This window comes from Odocoileus virginianus, chromosome 21 (assembly GCF_023699985.2).
Source record: "Odocoileus virginianus isolate 20LAN1187 ecotype Illinois chromosome 21, Ovbor_1.2, whole genome shotgun sequence".
NCBI lineage: Eukaryota > Metazoa > Chordata > Mammalia > Artiodactyla > Cervidae > Odocoileus > Odocoileus virginianus.
Window position 1 is genome coordinate 390,641 of NC_069694.1, and position 18,744 is coordinate 409,384.

Sequence of the window (18,744 nt, forward strand, 5' to 3'; positions counted from 1 at the left end):
AAGTGTCTTAATTTCATGGCTGCAGTCACCATTCGCAGAGATTTTGGAGCCCAAGAAAATAAAGTCTGTCACTGTTTCCATTGTTTTCCCATCTATTTTCCATGAAGTTCTTAGGTATAAATTAAGGCAAAGCTTTTCAGACATTGCCTGATAAAGAGAATGTGTTTGATCAGTATTAGCTTAAAGTTGTGGGTATCTAATCCTGGGTGAGATTTTTAGCAAGAGAGGTCTCACCTCTCTGATTCCCATGGAGTTCACTGCCCCGGCTTCTGTGGCCCCTACTGCTCCCGTGTTGACCCTCGTTCCTCTGGGGCCTTTGTACCCAGGTATGTCCTTGCTGGGGCCCAGTCTAGATTTTTCCTAATTTTTATACTAATTTTTCCTAAATTTTTATACTAATGTTTAAACATCTTTTAAAAAATAAACAAAAAATGTAAGTATTTATAAAGTGCTATCTCTGGAGGTACTGATCATTGATAGTGACCTGCCTCTTGTAGTGTCTATAAGGCCTTATGCTTTCCACCATGCCCCGCGCTGTGCCTTTTGCTGACAGACCCGAGAATTCTAAGTTGGTTGAGTAAGCGAGGAGTCCCCGGGAGCTGCCTTTTAATGGTCGAGTTTGGGCATAAGTTAAATGAATAAAATCCAGCTGGGAAATATTTTAGGCAGTGAGATCTCCCAAGGGCCCTTCAAATCAAGCCAAATTTTACAGAGTATTTGGCCTCCTTTTCTGTCTACTTGTAAACAGCCCTGGAATGGCCATTTTCTAAGGGGGACAGTTGCAGAGAAGAGTTGGCAGTTTTCTTCACAGTTTGTAGAGCAGAAAAGTTTGTAGCTTAGGACTAACATGTCAGAAGAACTTTTCTGCAGTGGGGAAGCCTTTCATTTCAATGTGGGTGCCATGATGAGACCTTCTAAAGGCATTTCTAAATGAGATTATCTGGTAATGAGGTCACCTGCTGAAAAATCATTTCCATTCCACAAAAATCACATTAGGTACAAGTGACACTTCTAAAAATGTACATAAAGCCATTTGAAATAAAGCTAATAACTGGATTTCTGAAATTATTGGTTGCTATGAGAATGGAAAATGTCAATTCTGAAATAAATGCACCAAGTACTTTGTTCCATATAATGCATTGGTCTGTGAGAATTCTTATGTTTGTGTCTGTATTTGAAGTAAAAATGATTTTTAATGTGATTTTATTTTTAACTTTTTTTTTGGGCTCCATGGCCTGTGGGATCTTAGTTCCCCAACCAGGGATAAAATCCATTCCCCCTACATTGGAAGCGTGGAGTCTTAACCACTGGACTGCTACGGTAGTCTCATTATCTTATTTGAACATATTAGTAAAGATGTGCAAAATGCAATTGTTTTCCATCACGGTCACACATCCAGACACTTGTCACAGCTGTAGCTCTGTGCTCTGCTTTGCTTCGGGATGTGGCCTCCCTCTGGTGGTCAGTGTTAAGAAAGTGACTGGCTGAAAGTAACTATCCAGCTTCTTCCCTTTGCCGTTTTACTGAAGCTTAAATTTGGAAAGCATCTCGAGAGTTCTTTCATTCTGCTCCACTAAATACAGATCAGGTTGTGTATATAACATTTTGACCATTTCAGCAATACGAGAAGTATCATATGAAATGATAATCAGGAATGATACCCTAGCAAAAATTAGTCAATCAATCTGTAGCCTTTCACCTATGGCCGTGGCAAAATCGGTTTTGACTCTTAGGAAGCCTGACTTGATTTCCATATCTCTGTGGCCTATTTTTGGCATGCCTTGACCAGTCTTAAGTTTGGCCGTGGTATTTTCCTTCTACTCTAAATAGGTTCTGAGCTGCGTGCAAAGTTTATTTAGCCCACACTGTGTGTCCATTGCTCTTCTAGGGCCTATGGCTATAGCAGGAAACAAAACAGACTGAACTCTGCCCTCCTGAGTTTCTGTCCTATGACACAGTTTATAAAGACATAAACCATAAAGACTGATATAATTGACTTCACATATATGTAAAACTTTTCTATAGCTGAAAAGACTGTGAATTTAAAAGACCAGTAAGTGATGGCCTAGGGAAAAATAATTGAAGCAGATGGAGTTTCAATAAGTCAATAAGGAAGAAAACCAATAGAAAAATGTGCCAAAGATACAATTAGGAAGAACTTTTTATTCCTCTGTAGTAATAATTGGCAGAAGTGCGACACCATGATTTCAAATTTACCCAGTTATAGACACGAGCAAAGGATGCCTTTAGTCTCCCAGCTGGAATTCCCTATGGATGTCCACAGCCTATCAGGTTGTGCAGGTCCCAGGCGCCAGCAGCGTCTGTATGCTGAGAACGGCTGCCATCTCGTGGTTCTGCTTGGCAACTGCATGCTCCATGTCCTTCGAACAGGTGGGAGAAAATGGACATTTCCCCAGGGACCGCACCCACAGGTGAGCTCGGTACCCCCATAACCCACGCACCACTGGATGAAACTTGCGTGACAACATTTCCCAGTATCGCCGTAAGCACAGGAGGCTGGGCAGTGGAGTATTTTTAGAGGAGACTACATCACTCCTCGGTTTGCAGTATTGAGAGTTTATAGTGACAGGCACATCGTTTCTGACTTTCCATTATCTGCAGCAGCATCTTTCCTCCTCTCAGGGGTAGAGCAGACCTTTCTCTGATTGACAGGTCTGACCTTGGTGCTGGGCTGTCATTCGTTTCTAGTTCCTGTTTGTCTCTCCTGAGATTCCCGCCTCTCTCAACCTCTCTTTTCTCTTCTCTTCTGCCTGGCTCATCCCACTCCTCCCCACTCTGCACCACTGACTGGATCACTGTACTTGCGTACAGGAGACATTACTCCTGTTTACTGGTACCAAGGAACATCTGAAGATTCTGGCGAAAATGTTCGTGTTTGCCCCTTCCTCTGAGCTCTTGGGAGCTGTGTACCCAAGTCTTCTCGTCTCAGGAAGGTGGCAGCTATGACTCTGGAATGCAAGTTAATTAAACTGTGCTTATATTTAGTTTTGGGCAAGGTTGACTTTTCCATGTCAGGTTTAGTCTGTGTGGCTCTGTTATACATGATGCTGGTAACCAGGGATACCAGGGGAGGCTTTACGCGTGAGGACGCTGCGGAGAAAGGGGAGGGAGCTCGGGAGAGAGCGTTCAGGGGCCTCTGCTCCCCCAGCGAGTAAACCATCTAAGAGGGTGCAAACGATTCAACGGTGCAAGTCAGCTCTTCTGGAGCAACGGACTTCCTTTTTTTTTGTCTATGAGCCAAAGAAAAGTTGGTAATTCTAATGTTGTTATATTGGTTCCTATGGGTGTTGATCTCTTCAGACAATGCTCTTTCCCACTTATCTTGGTTGTTACAATGAATGACGTTGCCCTCACTTCCAGGTCTAAGTGGGCAGTATTATATCTGCAAGGTTGGTGAAAAACATGCTCTAGCTATTTGCAGGTAACTCTTTAAGCACAAGGCACTTTTAAACACTTTGTGGTGGCTCTTTGGGAAGCGAATCACACACTTCCCAGCCAGAGTGAACGGCACACAGCGAACTTTACATGGTTTGGTGCCTGGCACTGTACATCCGTTACTGATTGGTGTTTACCCAAAGATAATTCCAAAGCAGGTAGTATTCAGATAAAGAAACTGAAGCCCCAAAACGTAAGTAACTTGGTCTAAGCAGCACAGGTAGCCTATTTAAATCCAAGCTTGTACCTTTTCTACAAAATGACTTTTATTTTGGTTCCTTAGGGTCACTATTATGAATGATTGCATTTCTTGTCTGTAGACCCAATCTATATCAGGATATTAGGATGAGTATTTATGAATTAATTTTCTCACAATTTTCTTTTAATTATAATAGCACTTAGAATTGAAGTGACCTGATTATCAGGGGTGGTTTAAACTTGAAGGGTCAGGTAGTCAGAAGGATCTAGGTTTTCTCAACTCTGCTTTGACCCAAATGATGGAATATGTGCTGTTCCCATGGTCTCCTGTGTGGGGGCAAGTGAATAGGGTTTGCTATGATCAGCTATGAGGATGGAGAGTAGAGAGAGTTTTAGGCAGAGCTTCAACCCAGGGGTTCAGAATCTTGCATCCAGCTACTAGCGATCTGATCTGCAAGATTGATAGATCCTACAGTATCTTGAAGATAATGATAATGTTTAGAATATTCTGTTACAGTAATTAACAATAATTAACAGTAATGGAGAATAGGTGGGAAAGTGGTATGGTACAGTCTTCAATGGGATTGGAAGTGAATTTTTAGGCTCTAAGGTAGAACTGTAATCTTTTTAAATAGAAGTATGGTTGATTTACAATGTTGTATTAGTTTCAGCTGTACAGCAAAGTGATTTTTATATATATATTTTTTTATGGTAGTATATATCACTTAGTCATGTCTGAATCATTTCGACCCCACACATTGTAGTTTGCCAGGCTCCTCTGTCCATGGGATTCTCTAGGCAAGAATACTAGAGTGGGTTGCCATTCCCTTCTCCAGACGATCTTCCTGACCCAGGGATCAAACCCAGGTCCCCTGGATCACAGGCAGATTCTTTACCATTTTCTCTCTGTATATATATATATATACATAGATAGATAGATAGACAGTTTTTCAGGAGCTTCCCCCTTAAATTTTTTATAAAATATTGAGTATATTTCCCTGTGCCATGCTGTAGGTCCTTGTTAATTATCTGTTTTATTTATAGTACTGTGCATATGTTAATAGCAATCTCCTAATTTATTCCTGTAATCTGTTCTTCAAAGATATTTTTTCAAAGTTTATTCCTTGGGAATTTCTAAACATGTATATGGGTCTCAAGTTCCACAGTACTGCAAAGTCATAGATAATTTATTCAAACTTTTAGATTGTCAGTACATAAAATGGACAAAGGTAAAAGAAACTGGGATTAAAAAGAAATCTGGTTTGAGTTGAAAACGACATTTTCACACTATGAACTTATAAAACGGTATCAGTTCAATTTCTATAGCCCAACAATTAAGAAAAATACCCTCGATGGCTCTTCAATCTGAGTATTTTTCTAATAAAATATATGTCTTTCTTCTAAGTCTTTCCATAGATGTTGTGACTGAGTTTTACACATTTAATAAAGATCTGAAAAATGTTAATATGTATAACATTTTAGATACTACTATATGCATACACAAAACTGTTATTTTCTTTCCAAGTCATATATAATCTCCTTTATTTCTCTTAGGTTTATATGCATGCATTAACTCTTTTAGAGAAGACATCCTACCTTTGAATTTGTCAAAGGTAGTGCGTATGGTGTAACATCATTATCAGTTTTATGATTCATAATGAGTAATGCAAAATGTGATTTCAGACAGCCATATGTTTGGAGAAAACCTCAAAAATACTTAGATGTAGGTTTATTTCTCAAAGCAAGTTTGTAAAGCAGAACTCCCCTAAATGTTGGAGTAATTATCTCTGAATTTAGAAATCTCTGCCTGCCTGATAATAATTCCTGACAGGAGAGTCAACTATGAACATTGAGTTTTGACATTTTTTATGTTCTTTAGAAGTTATGTTACTGCATTTATTTGCAGGAAATAATAAATAGCAGCGTTCTGTCATATATCTTATTTTCCAGTGGGTTTTTTTTTTTAAACAAAATTGGCTCTTAGAGTCCTATTTAAGACTGTTAGACCCTAAAACTTGAGGTACTAAACTTGTATATTCTTTTAATTAGACAATACCTGTTTGAAAGTTGTTTCTCTCATTTAAAAAATTTTCCTTTCTCTTCTCTCTCTTTCTAACTGTTGAATGAATAGAGGTTTTTTTCAAAGAGTTTCTTCAGACTTCTGCTTGGCAGTCTCCTTCTGCCAGTCTCTGACCATAAAGCTTGACTTCCTGCTTTTTAGTCTGTTCTTTCTTTACTTTCTCCTCTGTCTAATTAGATTACTGGGCAAGGTTTTGTCTAATTTTATTTTATACTGTGATTTTACTTAGACGTTGAGTGATGACATGAGCTGCTTTCTAAACTCTATTTCCACCCCTCTCCCATCAGAGTGCTTCCAGTTACAAATCTATTCTTATTTCCTGCTAGTAATTTTTAGATAATTTTACTATGACTGTTTTTTTTTCTAGAATTATAGATCTTTCATGCTGTTGGACAGGCAATAAGTATACCTAACTCTGATTTTCAGAAATTTAAGGTGAAGGCCAGCTGGCAGAGTTTTCATCCAGTCAAAGCATAGCTTTATTTCAGAGGGGGAAAAAAGTGAGTCAAGGACTAACTCAGTCTTAAGGACATTTACTGGGGGAGTTGTTTTGAACTTGCTTTGAATGTTGGTTTGGCAGAGATGGTTTCTCACTAATAAAAACAAGTTATATAATAGGCACTGAGTTGGACTGTACTGAGGGGATTGGTTTTACCTTGTCTTTTCAGTAAGGTGTTTGCCGCAGATCATAAAGGAGGCAACCATGTGGCACTTCTATTTTTAGAATACCTAAGTTAAAAACTCTTTAAGTGCATTTATACAACAGGCATTACGGACCACCTAAGATATACTACCTTGGAACAAAGATGTTGAAAGGTACTAATGGAAACATTTGCTTCCTCTGCAGTGAATGAAAACAATCTGTGTAATAGATGTGTGTGTTATCATCTGTGCATTCTCAGAAAAGGGAGAGCAGCCTTGAGGAGAGAATGACTGAACAGAGACTGTGTGATCACCCAGGGCAAGGCATAATGGTGAAGTGTGTGAAGGGGTAGAGACATCTCCCACGGTTTGGACGGGGCCTGGGCTTTGGCCTGCCCCTTATGTAGCAGGGACTGGTGAGCGCTTGCCAGGGGGAAGGACAGGGCTCAGAGAGGGACAGCTCTGTGGGGCAGCCAGGAAAGCTGACATCGGGGACCAGGGCCCTGGCATGACCCTGGCGTGGCAGTGATAGTCCAGAGCATCCTGCCTACCATGAGGGCTTAGCATCATGAACTCCTCAGCCGTTCTCTAAGGAATTAAAGCTAAGCCCCTTCCTTTATTCTTAATCCTTGTACCACCTAAGGAGGGAGAGGCCCCCTGAAGCATACCTGAGTAATATTTCTTTGCACTTTTTTTGAGTGGGGAAGTATGTATTACTTTGATTTAGAAAAATAGTGTGATGCAGCATTTCTTGCCCCGTGGTGTGAAGGAGTTAGACCCGCACCCACTGCACCTTCAGGCAGGGCTGCTCTGAGCTCGCTGTGGCCCTGGGTCTCAACTCTCACTTGTTTTTCTTCTGTTTTAGACCTCTCCTGAACTCCCTGCCTCCCACACCCGCCCCATTATGTAAGTTACTTATCTTGCATCCCCTTCTTTCAAAGTAAAATGAAAAACCAAACAGTCTATAATTAAATTCAGAGCTAAATATTCATTGCCAAGAGAATGAAGTAAAATGTAAGCTCTCTCAGACATGAACTGAACACTTAAAATCCTAAGGGTGAAGGGGTTTTCAAACTTGTTTTTGGCAGCAGAAACCCATTTCAAAGGAAATTATATACAGACTCAAATACATAAGCCAGGCAATGGTAGAACTCTCTGGCTGAAGTGAAGGAAGGTGACTCAGACACCCCTTCCCCCATGATGTGGCCCCGAATTCCCTTTCCTTGGTACCCTGGAGTTCATCTAAAAGCCACCATGTTAGCCCGAGGAATGGGTACTGTGGGTGGAGGCGTTGGGAGAATGTTAGACACACTCTCACAGGTCAGTGGGGAAGATTATTTTAGGTAGAAGGGCCTTTGATACTCATTGTTTTAACATAGAAACAGATGCTGCTCAGAAGCCAGACTTGTCCGTGGGTTTGAGTGAGTGTCCTGCTAAAACACAGAGAGACTCTCATGTTTCACCAGCAGCTTATTCCTCTAGCAGTTAAAAGGACAAAACTGTAGAATACCTATTGCTTATCCAGGTAGAACCAATAAATAGGAACAATTATATAGTCCTGCTGGGCACTGTAAATTCTCAGTCTTCATTTATTCATTTAATAAATATTTAATTCCACTCTGGACTCAGTACACAACAGTGAGAAAAACTGATGAACCTCCTTCTCTCAAGGAGCTTACATTCTAGAAAGGAGAGAGTATAAGCAAACAAATACATATCTTCTGCTAATATCAATTATATGAGTCATGAAGTGATAGGGGTTTGTTTGATAAGTCCTGATGGGGCTATTAGAAGTGACTAGCACGTGTACCCCACATTTAACAGGTGTCTAATAGATGAAGAAGAGGAAGCAGAGAATAAGGATTACTTACCTCAGAAGACAGATACTTCTGAGGAAGTCACCTTGCAGTGATGGGGTTAAAGGGACAGGCAGCTATAAGACAGGCTTCATTTTTAGATTGTAAATATATTCCTGATGGTGATGATCCTCCATCCCTGAGCTCCTGTATCTTTAAGAGCGGTCATAGTTTATTTGACCTGTGGCAACCTGAAGGCAGAACTTAATACGACTCCATGCTGCCTGCAAAGAATGTACTCACACAAAAGCATTAAAAACCACATTTCTAATGATATTGATAAACCTAGTTTGCAGGGCAGGAATGGAGATGCAGACAAAGAGAATGGAGTGTGCACATATCAGAGGAAGGGGAGGGTAGGAAGGACTGAGAGAGCAGCGCTGACGTACACGCGCTGCCGTGTGTAAAGTAGCCATCTCGTGGCGACCTGCCGTATAGTCCTGGGAGCTCAGCCCAGCGCTCCGTGGTGACCTGGAGGGATGGGGACGGGGTGGGACGGAGGCTCAGTAGGAAAGGATGTGTGTACACTTTGGTTGTTTCACAGTGTTGTACGGCACCAACCAAGACAACGTTGTAAAACAATAATGCTCCAAGTTTAAAAAGCACATTTCTTTTCTGACCCACTTCCCTTGTAGTCTACTGCCCCATTTGTTTATTCTCTTCTGGATCAAAAATGCTGTTCTTTCATTCTGAGTTACTCCTCTCCTCTCATTCTCTCTCAAGTGTATGCCCTCAGAGTTTTGCTCTCACCGCTCCATTGAAACTGCCCTTACCTGTGTCCCCATTGCTCAGTTTGATCTTACCTGACCCATCAGCAGGTCCCTTCTGGTGCAGCAGACCACTCCATCCTCTCTGACATCGTCTCCTTTACTTGGCTTCCGGGATAACACATCACGTGCTGGGCTTCCGGGATAACGCATCACGTGCTAGGCTTCCGGGATAACACATCACGAGCTAGGCTTCCGGGATAACGCATCACGTGCTGGGCTTCCGGGATAACGCATCACGAGCTGGGCTTCCGGGATAACGCATCACGTGCTGGGCTTCCGGGATAACGCATCAAGAGCTGGGCTTCCGGGATAACGCATCACGTGCTGGGCTCCCTCCCGCCGCCTCCTCAGCCCCTCTGCTGGCTTCTCCTCTTCCCTGTAGCTGCTGCCCGTGAGGAGTGCAGCCCTCAGCCGTCTTCTCTGCCCATCTTGCCGAGTCTCACTTCTCTCTCTCCACTAACCATCCCCTCCTGTTCTCGTCCAGGCATCACTGGCTTTGAACTGATTTGCTGGTGACTCATCCTTTTATAGTTGTAGTCTTGTCCTCTTTCCTGGACTTTGAACTTACATATCCAGTTGTCTCCTCAACATTTCTGCTTGGGTGTCAACTTGATATGTAAGACTCGACATGTCCAAATTGTAGCTTCAGATTTCTTCCCCTGTAGTCCATCTCCTTCAGTTGTCTTCCCCTTCTCAGCAGATGGCAGTTCCTGTTGTTCAGCTGGATGGATTTTTAGACACCATTGGCTCTGTCTTTCCCTCACAACTCTCATCTAATGGGCCAGAAAACCCTGCTGATTCTACTTTCAAAGTATGTCCAGCATCTAATGATGTCTCGGCCTTGCCACCGTTATCCCCTCTGAGCCCCCATCATCTCTTTTCGGATTAAATCCAGCAGGCTCCTACCTGTTACCCCTACTGCTTCTGTGGCTTCTCTGGAATATTTTCAGCACAACAAGCAGAATCCTTGAAAACATAAGTCAGTCATGCCACTCTTCACTCATCAAGTCACTGTGTAATGACTCGTCTTGTCTAAGCTACAAAACCTTTGCAAAGCCTTGTGTTGGGGCCGTCCCTGCTTCTCTGCCTCACCCCTTGCTTCTTCACCCCTTTCCCGCCTCTGCCTTAGCCGCGTGGTCGCCTTGGTGCTCCTGCCAGCTGTGTTCTGGCCTGATGGTCTTTGCTTCCGCAACGAAATCGTCCCCTGAGATTTCATTAACTCCCTCCGTCTTTGAAGGTGCTGTTCAGATGTCAACTTTCAATGAGGCCTGTCCTGGCACCCTAATTGACTTGGGGGTGTCCTACCGCACACCCACATCTGCTATCTCTCTGTTGTACTCTTTTTTTCTTTATGGCCCTTATCATACTCTAACCTAATATATAATAATTTTCTTATTTATTATGTTCATTGATGTTATATTCCCCATAGAATATAGTCTTCACAAAGCAAGGGATCTTTCTGTATTCATGCTCCTAAAAGAGTGCCAAATTGGTTAAATAAATGAGTGGAAAAAAACTTAGAAAGCAACATAATCTTTGTCAATTCCATATGCAGTGGGGGAAGTGATTACACCTCCCATAGACAACTTGAAATGTCCCTTTAGATATTTCTGTTTTCCAAAGGGCTTCTCTACACTGTACCTTGAATTGGGAGATTCAACCAATTTTTTAATCTCTCTTTCTCTCCCCCAAGACATTGTTCGACATCACTGGCTCCTCTCTCTCTATGGGGATTTCATCTTTTCATACAGAGCTTTCTGTAATCCATCCATACCTACTCTCAGTTCAATTCAGTCACTCAGTTATGTCTGACTCTGTGACCCCATGAATTGCAGCACTCCAGGCCTCCCTGTCCATCACCAACTTCTGGAATTTACTCAAACTCATGTCCATCGAGTCAGTGATGCCATCCAGCCATCTCATCCTCTGTCGTCCCTTTCTCCTCCTGCCCCCAATCCCTCCCAGCATCAGGGTCTTTTCCAATGAGTCAGCTCTTCATACGAGGTGGCCAAAGTATTGGAGTTTCAGCTTCAGCATCAGTCCTTCCAGTGAACACCCAGGACTGATCTCCTTCAGGATGGACTGGTTGGATCTGCTTGCAGTCCAAGGGACTCTCAAGAGTCTTCTCCAACACCACGGTTCAAAATCATCAATTCTTTGGCACTAAGCTTTCTTCACAGTCCAACTCTCACATCCATACATGACCACTGGAAAAACCATAGCCTTAACTAGATGGACCTTTGTTGGCAAAGTAATGTCTCTGCTTTTTAATATGCTGTCTAGGTTGGTCATGACTTTGCTTCCAAGGAGTAAGCATCTTTTAATTTCATGGCTGCAATCACCATCAGCTGTGATTTTGGAGCCCAAAAAATAAAGTCTGACACTGTTTCCACTGTCTCCCCATCTATTTCCCATGAAGTGATGGGACCAGATGTCATGATCTTAGTTTTCTGAATGTTCAGCTTTAAGCCTACTCTAGATGTCTTGAAAGTGGAAGTGTGAATCGCTCAATCATGTCCGACTCTTTAAGACCCCATGGACTGTAGCATCTAACAAAAGGAAGGGCCTTCCAGTTCATATGACTTGGAAGGCAGAGTAAAGACAAAGTTCATTATTGAGCACCCACTTGGATTTCCTCTCTCCTTTCTCACCTCTTGGGCTTCTGTCCCTGGGTTGGAAAGATGCCCTGGGGAAGGAAATGGCAACCCACCCCAGTATTCTTGGCTGGGAAATCCTATGGACAGAGGAAGCTGGCAGGCTACAGTCCACGGGGCCACAGAGAGTGGGACGCGACTTAGTGACTAAACAACAGCAGCTCTCAGCTCTTACCTTTCACCCCACTCCTGTCATCAACCTACTGCAGGGAAATGCAGTGCTCTCCCCAAGAAGTGTTCTTACGTCACCTCATTCTTTTTCATACGGTCAAACAGCTTTGTAAAAGCTAAGTGCAATGCGGTTGATAGTAACTTAGTTTTGAGCGGCATATGAGATGCAGGGCTGACAAGCGCTCAGTCAGGACGGGCTCGGGTGGTGCTGCTGTTGTGTGCCAGGTTGTTTTTCTCCTCAGAGGTAGAGTTGAACTTGAGCCTTAGGCTTTAATCAGGGACTCAAAGGCATGGTGAATGAGGATACTATGCAGTGAGACCAGTGAGTAATTTCTGAGGAAAGACTCTAAAAGCAAAGTAATGAGACGATTTGCCGATATACATGCTATAATACAGACAGAGAGATCTGAGAGGGCTGGAAGCAGTTGCAGAAAATCTGAAGTTTGTTTCAGGTTATAGGTGTTATTTCAGCAGTTTGTTATCAGAAGCAAAAATATTGAAAAGAGCTGATCATCCTCAGGGGTATATACTCTTCAGAATCCATGAAATTCTGAAGTCCAAGTGAGTCATAATTGTCCTCTTCATTAGGATATGTAAACTAGTATCTTAAGCGATATATCATTGTATGCTGCTATTAGTGTATTAATATTACTTGTCATATGTATAAATGGAAGTAATTTTGGTGATGAAGCATCTTTAGTTAGTAAACTTTCTTTATTAGATGATGGTCAGTACAATCCATGCTACTTGAAGGGGAAGTCGTGTTGTTTTCTTTACTGCTGTATCTGGCATTACTGCTAGAGTAATGCTTAGCACATAGGAGGTAGTAAGTGTTTTCTGAATCAATGAATAAATCTGCCATTGATCTAAAGTCCAGTTTGTACACTATAAAATTATAGATGTTAATGAAAATGATGTCAAGATTGGATAGCATGACTTCACCTCTGGGAATATCCCTTTGTCATCTTAAGGACTCAGTCTAAAGGCTATTGGAAGATAATTGTTATAAGACAGTGACATTTATGGTTGAAAAATCCCTCCAAAAACATGTTAAGAGCTCTCTCAGGGTATTTTCCAAAAAATTGAGAGCTCACAAAGAACGTCATCTCATCTGGTGTAGTTTACCTGAAGGACAGATATTTATCTTCTGTTTAGAAAGAAAAAGGCTGGTTTGAGTTTTTGCCTGAACCTGGTACCCTTGAACTGAGTGCCTATCAACTGTGCACAGAGTGGCCATGGCATGAAGGACTGGGCCGAGCCCCCGGACCTCACGACTCGGGAGTTCTACTATGTCTTAGCCCCATGGCTTTGGGCATTGCAGTCTTAACCACACAATGCTCTAGTTTCTCTGTTTGTAAACTACCACTTACCCTGAGGAAGTTGTGATAGAATTGCTACTTGTGTAGTTTATGGAGCTCTTTGGAACTCTAAATGAGATATGTCTGAAATGTTTTGCAAGTTGAACTGTTTTACACAAATACAGTTTTACACAAAAGTGAAGATTCTGAATACAGGTTAAGAAAACATCAAACAGAAAGAGAATGTACAAAGCTATCCTAACTGTACAAAGAATATTGAGTAATGAAGCTGTGAACATCCAAAGGACTTGCAAAGGGAGAATAAGAATAAAGGAACAATTTTCAGTGTCTTAAAACCACGGACCACCACTTCTCCGACTGAGAAACCACACAAAAGAAATCAGTTTCTGCTGAATCAGCAAAGACACGGGATATCAGTAATCAAAACATGTCAGCAATGCCATGTTTTAAATTTGATCCAGGCGGAGGTGTCACAAAAAAAATAAAAATTAAAAAAAAAATAAATTTGATCCAGATTTTATAGAACCTTACACAAGAATGGCTTTATTGGAGTATATATGGGGTCTTAAAGATGAAGCCGAGATGTTAGGCACTATTTAATGTTGAACTTTGAGCCACATTTCCCAAGGAATCATCAAACCATAATGCAGGGAATGCAGTCATCTTCTGAGGGGTTGCAGCTGCTGAAATGCAGACAGATGGAATTTCAGCACTTTCTAGTGTAGTACAGAAACAATCTCATAATAGGATGCACACTTACTCCTTGAAAACTTTCTCTTAACCCTGGAGAGAGGGTATTGTGTAGACTGGCCAGTAATATCTTTACCGTTATGGTTTTTCATTTTATATCTGGTTTCCTGTATGGTCTTGAGGAGTTACTGTCTGTAGCTATAGTAGTGCAATTCTTGGCTGAGTCCTCTCAGTTCAGTTCAGTTCAGTTGCTCAGTCCTGTCTGACTCTTTGCAACCCCATGAACTGCAGCATGCCAGGCCTCCCTGTCCATCACCAACTCCCAGAGTTCACCCAAACTCAAGTCCATTGAGTCAGTGATGCCATCTAACCATCTCGTCCTCTGTCATCCCCTTCTTCAGCTCTAAGACTCTATAAAACTTAAGCTTGTTGCATGTCTTGGCAGTTGAAATCCATAGATGTCATTTGTATTGATTCAGAAATCATGAGATATAATGGAAATCCAGATTTTCATTGTTGATATTGTGAAGGTTGCATATGAATTACCATCATACAAAACATACCAAACTGACTGGTTCAACGGGGCTCAAGTTCAAACTTAATGTTCAACAGGGCTTCCCTGGTGACTCAGATAGTAAGAATCTGCCTGCAATGGAGGAGACCCAGATTTGATCCTTGGGTCAGGAAGATTCTCTGAGAAGGGAATGGCAACCCACTCCAGTATTCTTGCTTAGAGAATTCCATGGATGGAGGAGCCTGGCAGGCTATACCCCATGGGGCTGCAGAGTATTGTATATAACTAAGCGACTAACACACTTGCACTTTTACTTAATGTTCAACAAATTGAAACTCTGATTCCTTGATAGCATTACAAGATAATCCATTAATTGCATTTTTCCTTTGCCCTGTGGCAATATATTATGCTCCATTGAGATGGAAGTGAGTTTTTCCCTTTAATTAAGAACCTCCTGAGTGCCAACATGTGGAATGTGGAACATGTGAGCACCATGGACCTGACTGCCTGGAATGTTCTGTCTGAAGTTTTCTGTATTTCAGTTTCTGAGTTAAATGTTCCATATTTCCTATTTCCCTTTAGTTAGACTACAAGGTTCATCTCATCAAGGAATACACAGTTCAGGGAATGGTGACAGTGGCCAGGCAGGTGACCATAGGCTGATCCTGCTAACTTTTGTGGAAGGGAGAGAGAAATATTTTGGAGGCTTATATTTATTTTACCATTACTCTGAATTGGGAGCTCATGAAAATAAGTTGAGTTTTTCTCTGATTATAAACATAAGACATGATCATTATAAGAACATTTGTAAAATACATAGTAAAATACAATGAAGAAAATAAAAATTACATTCAATACTAGAGATAATCATAGTAACCTTAGATATGTTAATACTTCTTTCTAGGCCAAATCATATTACTCTTTTTTAGAACCAGATGGTGCTTTTACACTTAAATTATCTTGAACTTTGGCCCAGGACATTATTTTTTGCAATATAATTTTCAGTGGCTGTAATGGTATCCCTTATTATGTAGCACTAAAATTTATGTAACCAATCTTCTATTATTGCATAGCTGTTATTTCACAGTTTTTGATGGTATTAATGCCCTTAAATATAAAAACTTGGACTTATTCATAATGATTTACTTTGTATGAAGGCCAAGAAATAAGATTGCTGGGTCAAAGGTTATACACATTTAAAAGGCATTTGATGCAAATTGCCAAATATCAAAGTGTATTTTAACACCCATTTTGTTGAATTTATTTGTCCTTTGAGTAATGGTCTCCCTTAGAAAAATCTTTCTAGCTTCTTCTCCCACACTTTTTGTCTAATGTAATTTTGAAATAATTGAATATTTGTTGAATTTTGAGAAGAAAAAGAACATAATACTTAAAGCAAAGAATACCAAAGTGCAACCGTGTTAAGGAAAAGAAAAGAAAGAAAATATTATTAGCTAATGTTGTTTCACATTCCTTATGCCAAAATAGACTCTAACATTTTTAACTGGCATTTTTTTAAAGCAAGTAAATAAATATATTTCAATACAAGGCATAGGGTCTCTATGCCTGTGTTCAAGCACATATCAACTGACTATTTGTAACTAAGTTTCTTTGCATGACATTGAGTGTTGTAGAAGGATTTTAAATGTTTGTTCAATAAATTTCATTTTGAAATAGTTTTCGGTTATTAAAAAAACACCCCCATTTGGTATCTTTCCGCACGTAAGTTGTGCAGTAGACAGGCTGCTCTCTTGTGCTGTGAAAGCCCACTGGCGAATTTCCTTTCACTTTTCTCAGGCAAACACTGTGTATTCTTCCCAGGTAATTTTACAATTAGTGTTCTGGAAAGCCAGAGAGGAACTGGTGACAATGAAACTGAGGGAGTTGGGAAACACATCTGTTGAACATCCAGAGAAGGTTTTCTTTCTGTTCTTTATTTCTCCTAACTTAAAAAAAAAACCCTCATATTTATTTTGACTTTGCTTTTCTGCCTCTCTCCCCTTTTTTTTAGTGCTCTGCAGAGGGGGCGAGAGCTTTCTGTGCACCAGTGGCATCTGTATCCCCAGGAAACTGCAGTGTAACGGCTACAACGACTGCGACGACTGGAGTGACGAGGTTCACTGCAGTATGTGACAGGCGGGGTGGGGGTTGCCTGCGGGACATGAGTTCTGTTCAGGGGCCTGGAAACCAGAGCATTCCATTGTCTGGTCCTGACAACGCTTGGGTGGACTGCTGTTAGTTTGCTTTTCTTTAGTGAGCAAAGTGTTTATCTTCCCCCGCCCCACACAATAGCTTCATGTTTGCACACCTTTCAAAAACTTGATTCCATTAGGAACTTGACAGCTAGCTGTGCTTTGGAACAGTTCAGGCTCAGAGTGTTTTTCCTTTAAGTATCTTAAAATTGGAAAAAGGCTTTTCATTTATTTTCTTTGGGTGAGGATTTTTGTTTTTGTTTTTAAAGTTCTAAGAGTATAAAGGTCAACTTTTTTTTTTTTAAAGAAGGATATTTTTAATAGGAACATTTTTTACCCTCATGATTTTTAACATTTGTGAAACAGAAGACGCAAAATGTCTTATTTGTTTATGCTTCCTCTCATCCCGGAGAGAGGCAAGGCATGAGCCAACTGTTCTGCATCTGTGGATCGGTAGATTCAGCCTTTAAACATCCTCCACTTTCTTATCATTGATTTGGTTACTCGTTTTGATGAAAAACGGTGGTTTGTCCAATATTGTATTTGTTTGCTTGAGCTGCCTTACAAAATACCACAGGCTGAGATTTAAACAACAGAAATGGATTTTCTGACAGTTCTGGAGGCTGAAAAGTCCAAGAGCAAGGTCTGATAGGGTTCAGTTTCTGATGAGAGTTCTGTTCCTGGCTTGCAGGTAACTGCCATATGCCTGTGTACTGAAATAACCTCTTTGGGGAAAAGCAAGAGAGGGGGAGAAGAGAAGAGGAGGGGGGAGGTAGGGAGGAGAGAGCTCTCGTGTGTCTCTTCCTCTTCTTATAAGGGTAGCAGCTCAGTTGAACTAGGGTCCCACCCTTCTGATTTTTTTTTTTTACTTTACAATATTGTATTGGGTTTGCCATACATTCACATGAATCAGCCATGGCTGTACATGCGTTCCCCATCCTGAACCCCCCTCCCACCTCCCTCCCCATCCCATCCCTCTGGGTCTTCTCAGTGCACCAACCCTGAGCACCCTGTCTCATGCATCGAACCTGGACTGGCGATTTGTTTCACATGTGATAATATACATGTTTCAATGCCATTCTCCCAAACCATCCCACCTTTGCCCTCTCCCACAGAGTCAAAAAGACTGTTCTATGCATCTGTGTCTGTTTTGCTATCTAGCATACAGGGTTATCATTACCATCTTTCTAAATTCCATATACATGCGTTAGTATACTGTATTGGTGTTTTTATTTCTGCCTTACTTCACTCTGTATAGTAGGCTCCAGTTTCATCCACCTCATTAGAACTGATTCAAATGCATTCTTTTTAATGGCTGAGTAATATTCCTTTGTGTATATGTACCACAGCTTTCTTATCCATTCATCTGCTGATGGACATCTAGGTTGCTTCCATGTCCTGGCTATTATAAACAGTGCTGCAATGAACATTGGGGTACATGTGTCTCTTTCAGTTCTGGTTTTCTCAGTGTGTATGCCCAGCGGTGGGATTACTGGGTCATATGGCAGTTCTATTTCCAGTTTTTTAAGGAATCTCCACACTGTTCTCCATAGTGGCTATACTAGTTTACATTCCCACCAACAGTGTAAGAAGTTTCCCTTTTCTTCACACCCTCTCCAGCATTTATTGCTTGTAGAGTTTTGGATAGCAGCCATTCTGACTGGAGTGAAATGGTACCTCATTGTGGTTTTGATTTGCATTTCTCTAATAATGAGTGATGTTGAGCATCTTTTCATGTGTTTCTTAGCCATCTGTATGTCTTCTTTGAAGAAATGTCTGTTTAGTTCTTTGGCCCATTTTTTGACTGGGTCATTTATTTTTCTGGAATTGAGCTGCAGGAGTTTCTTGTATATTTTTGAGATTAATTCTTTGTCTGTTGCTTCATTTGCTATTATTTTCTCCCAATCTGAGGGCTGTCTTTTCACCTTGCTTATAGTTTCCTTCGTTGTGCAGAAGCTTTTAATTTTAATTAGGTCCCATTTGTTTATTTTTGCTTTTATTTCCAATATTCTGAGAAGTGGGTCATAGAGGATCCTGCTATGATTTATGTCAGAGAGTGTTTTGCCTGTGTTTTCCTCTAGAAGTTTTATAGTTTCTGGTCTTACATTTTGAGTTTATTTTTGTGTATGGTGTTAGAAAGTGTTCTAGTTTCATTCTTTTACAAGTGGTTGACCAGTTTTCCCAGCACCACTTGTTAAAGAG

The 18,744-nt window shown here is 41.1% G+C and overlaps 1 protein-coding gene across 1 annotated transcript in view; it reads left to right on the forward strand.

The window, feature by feature from the left end:
* The window catches only part of CORIN (corin, serine peptidase), a 268,706-nt gene that overhangs the window by 153,295 nt on the left and 96,667 nt on the right, over window positions 1–18,744 (forward strand). The window contains exon 6 of the mRNA XM_070451933.1: window positions 16,362–16,475. Within this exon, the coding sequence (XP_070308034.1) occupies window positions 16,362–16,475 (114 nt within the window). The remainder of the gene's footprint in view (window positions 1–16,361; window positions 16,476–18,744) is intronic.